General features: G+C 57.5%; 1 protein-coding gene across 1 annotated transcript; it reads right to left on the bottom strand.

Moving 5' to 3' along the window:
• Positions 1-1196: 1196 nt before the first annotated feature.
• Positions 1197-1859, bottom strand: TMEM125 (transmembrane protein 125). The gene has a single exon (XM_005423095.1). It carries the CDS (start codon positions 1857-1859, stop codon positions 1197-1199), a length of 663 nt encoding a protein of 220 aa, XP_005423152.1.
• Positions 1860-3798: the final 1939 nt, after the last annotated feature.

The following is a 3798-nucleotide window of genomic DNA, read 5'->3' as shown; positions in this document are numbered from 1 at the left end:
ATGTCTATGGAAAGGGCAGTGAAATGGTTAGTGAGTCTATGAGGGAAATGAGAATTTTGTCAGGTAAATTAGACTTAAGTCACAGGAAAAGTTCCTGGGGTGAATTGTTAGTCTGCCTCTGGTAGAGAGACCTTGGTGATGAAACAAGACACCTTGTAGAGATAAAACACCAAAAAAAACTCCAGGTAAGGCCCAAGTGACAGTAGAGGAACTTTTCTGCCCTGCAGCAGCTGCAGCACTTGGGAGACAGAAACAGCATGGGAACAAGCAGGGACTGGGATGAGCTTCAGGGCTTCTGGCAGCAGAGGTGCCTCTGCCTGGGAAACTCCTGTGGGAGGGCACGGCACACTCCCCTTGCACAGCTTTTGCAGAGGGCAGCCTTAGCCCTAGGATTTGGGCATCCCATCACCATTCCTCAGTTACTGCACCTTGCTGTTTGTAGCTGGAGCATCCTGGCATGATAACACAGCCCCAACACTGAGTCCAGCACAGATAACCCATCAGGGCCTTGACACCAACACTGCTTGATCACCCCTTTGATAAACCACAGGTGATGGTGGGCTGCAGAAATGTAACACTAGAACAGATCCTGGCATTGCAAACACAAACAGCATTTCATGTGAGGTCCAGCCATGCTGTGGCTCTGGCACACACAATCCTATGCAAATCCAACCCTCACTCCCACAGACACGGGTGACTTTTGGGAGCAGCCCCTGCAGCCATACCTCCCACCAGGCTCCCTCGTGCCTGCTGACATGCAAAGTATCTCCTGCCATTCACCAGCTGCTAGAGGCTCTACTTCACTCAGGAGCTGGAGGCTCTGCCCAGAGCACAGGTTGGTTTTATACCACCCGCAATTACAGCCTCTCCTGCCAGGAGAGTGTATGACACAGTTCCAGGAACTGCAGGAACCAAAAAAGTACTGGGGTTCCCGTGGTACAAGACAGGCTCACCTTCACTCTGTAACGTGGTCACAGCCAGGCAGGCAGCAGCTGACACAGGAGGCTTTGTGGAGATAAAATGCCAGCCAGGTCAGAGCCCATCCAGGTGCCCTGAGTCTGTGCTGTGCCACCAGCCTGGGGCAAAGCAAATGCCAGTCATCTCCAACAGAAACACAGGGCAGCTCTCACCCTTCCTTGGGAAAGGCCACCACTGACAGGTTGTATCCGCTAAGGCTCACACAGAGGTGTCCTGGGTCAGATCAGGTTGGCCATGCTGGAGGTGGGGGGGAGCCGCCTGTTTCCAGCGAGGCGGCCGGAGATGGTGAAGACGCGGATGTCGCCGGTCTCCAGGCTCGGGGGAGCCGCCCGGCGGCAGGAGGTGCACAGCAGGTACAGCAGCAGGCAGAGGAGGATGGCACTGCCGGCAGTCAGGAGGATGACCCCGCTGGTGAACATGCTGGCCAGCGGCCGTGCGGGGCTGAGCTGCATGCTGGTGGTGGAGAGGATGGTGAGCACCATCCCGCAGACCAGCAGCACCAGGGCGCTCAGCAGCAGCACCAGGCAGTCCGAGAAGCCTCCGCTCTTGAGGAGCTCGATCTGATCCCGGCTGCGGATGCAGTTCATGTCCTGGATCGCAGAGCTCAGCAGCTGCTTCAGCAGCACGAGCAGGGCCAGCAGGCAGAGTGTGGTGCCCACGGCGAGCCGCCACTCTCCGGACCGGCTGCTGGTGCTGTACAGCAGGATGATGCCCCCAATCCCGCAGGCCAGGATCAGCACCACGGCCATCCCATAGCACAGGATGGACTTCTTGGGGTCCTGGAACCACCACAGCTCCACATGCTCTTCCAAGATATTCCTCTGGATGTGGTCCGCATCTGCAGGGGTGCGGGGGCTGCTCAGCTCTGCCAGCTCTGGCATGGCAGGCAGCTGGGTGGCAGGGCACAGAGGTGGCACAGATGAATTTGCACCCTTACAGCAAATGGAGGGTCAATGCAGCAGCAGTGCTGAAGGCAGCTGCATTTCTCCAGAAGTGATGTCTCAGTCTCATTCTTTGGATCCTGATGGAATTTCCTTTTGCAGTGGTGCCACCTGGAGAGCTATGGTCCACATGCTGGGGTTGAGCCCACCACCGAGGCAGGGCTGTGAAACATGATGGAGCATTCCCAAAGCAGCACCATAGGGGAACTGCCTGGGCTGTCTACTTCCTTTCCCATGTCTTTCATCTGAAAAAGTCAAGAAGAGAAGATATCATTAACCAGAGACCCTGGTCCCCTGTAGCAAATAATCCTGTGCCAAACCTGGGGCCTTGGTTGCTCAGGCTGGCCTGCAGACCTTGCTGTGCTTCCCTCACAGAAGCCCTGTGTGCTTCAGCTGCATGTCTTCGTGGGAGACCTCTGTGTGCTGTGGGGGAACCCCAGGCTGCCCCAAGGGCGAGTCTCCTGCCTCCCCAGCGCCGTGTGCCCTGCTCAGAGGCTGCTGGCACATTGCTGCCCAAAGGACTCTGCCTGCAGCTGGTGCTGGCAGCAGGGCAGGGACGGAGCAGAGGCAGGTCCCTTCTGGGATAAAGCCCCATTCACAGCTCTGGCTTCACATGCTCCCTCATCAGCATCAGCCTCTTGTCACCAACTGGCTCTGCTGCCCAGAAGGGGAGGTGGGGGTCAGGACCAGGATTTAACCCTTGCACTCCAGTGGCTGGAAGAGTGATATCTGCCATAGCTACATGTTCTCAGCCCCGTCCCCATCCCCACACTGCCAGTGGTTTCCCCTCAGAAATTCCCTACAGAAATATAGTAGCTACATGTCCAGTGATCTCAGCACTTCCCTGGAAAGAGCCCTTAGCTGTGGCCTGGCACCCTGAGATTTTGCTCTCCTTGCTACTGGTCTGTGAAGCACTTTGCCATGGGAGGGGAGCAGAGGAAGGGCAGCACTGGCTCCGAGGTGCTGTGCTTGGCTGGGCTCCCCTGAGCACAGCACCTGGTCTCAGCCCACCACTCATGGTTCCCAGGCTTGTGTCCCTGCTATCCTGCCCCCCGCCTTCCCTTAATACTTCTTTGGGTACAGTTTTAGACCAAGAGTGGAAACCACTTGTATTTCTCTTACATAATATTCCTCCCTGGCATGTGAGTGCTGCAGCTGGTCCCACAGCACCACAGGGACCCTCTAGAACAGCTGGTACCTAAACCATGGAGAGGTGCTGGAGAGGACAGCACAGGAGCATGTCAGGAATGGCTGAGCTTGGGAGACATGGGGCAAACCCTGGGGCAAACCCAGAATAGCCTCTCTGGTCACCTCCTAGACAGGATAATGCACCCTTGACCACCACAGGCACACACATGAACTGCTCTGAGTCCTACAGGAGCCCATGGCAGGGACAGGAACTGACTCAGGTCCCTTGTGTCAGAGCTGTGTCACTTCTGGGCGGGAGACAGCCACCCTGCCTGCTAGATGGCTCTCAGGAGCCCATCAGGCCATGTCAAACACACTCTGTTTGTACCCTGCTCTGCTCGGCACTGGGGCTCAGGACTCATTACACGCAGGCAGGAACAATTTATGACCTCCACGTGTGGCAGCTCTGCACACACCAGGGATCTTTCATCCCGTCGCTCTCCCTGTCTGTGCTCTCCACAGACCGCATCCCTTATGGCAATGCCTTTGCCGCCAGCAAACACCTCAGACCCTCGGCCGGGGCCCAGCCAACACGGCCGGGGGGAGAGGGAGGACAATTGTGCGGGGAGTGCCCGAACCAGACACCGCCTGACAGTGTCAGGCCAGGCTCCTCCTGAGTCACTCCCCGGCTGCGATGGAGCATGAGGTCACTGTGGCCGGGCTCCGGGCCCGCTGCCAGCGGCTGCGCGGG

Source organism: Geospiza fortis, unplaced genomic scaffold (genome assembly GCF_000277835.1).
Source record: "Geospiza fortis unplaced genomic scaffold, GeoFor_1.0 scaffold333, whole genome shotgun sequence".
Classification (NCBI taxonomy): domain Eukaryota; kingdom Metazoa; phylum Chordata; class Aves; order Passeriformes; family Thraupidae; genus Geospiza; species Geospiza fortis.
Note: the sequence above shows the minus strand (reverse complement) of the source record. Positions and strands in the feature narration are given on the sequence as shown.

Bases quoted from the DNA above. Each gene is read 5' to 3' on its own strand.
- TMEM125 (XM_005423095.1), bottom strand. From the start codon at position 1,859: ATGCCAGAGCTGGCAGAGCTGAGCAGCCCCCGCACCCCTGCAGATGCG.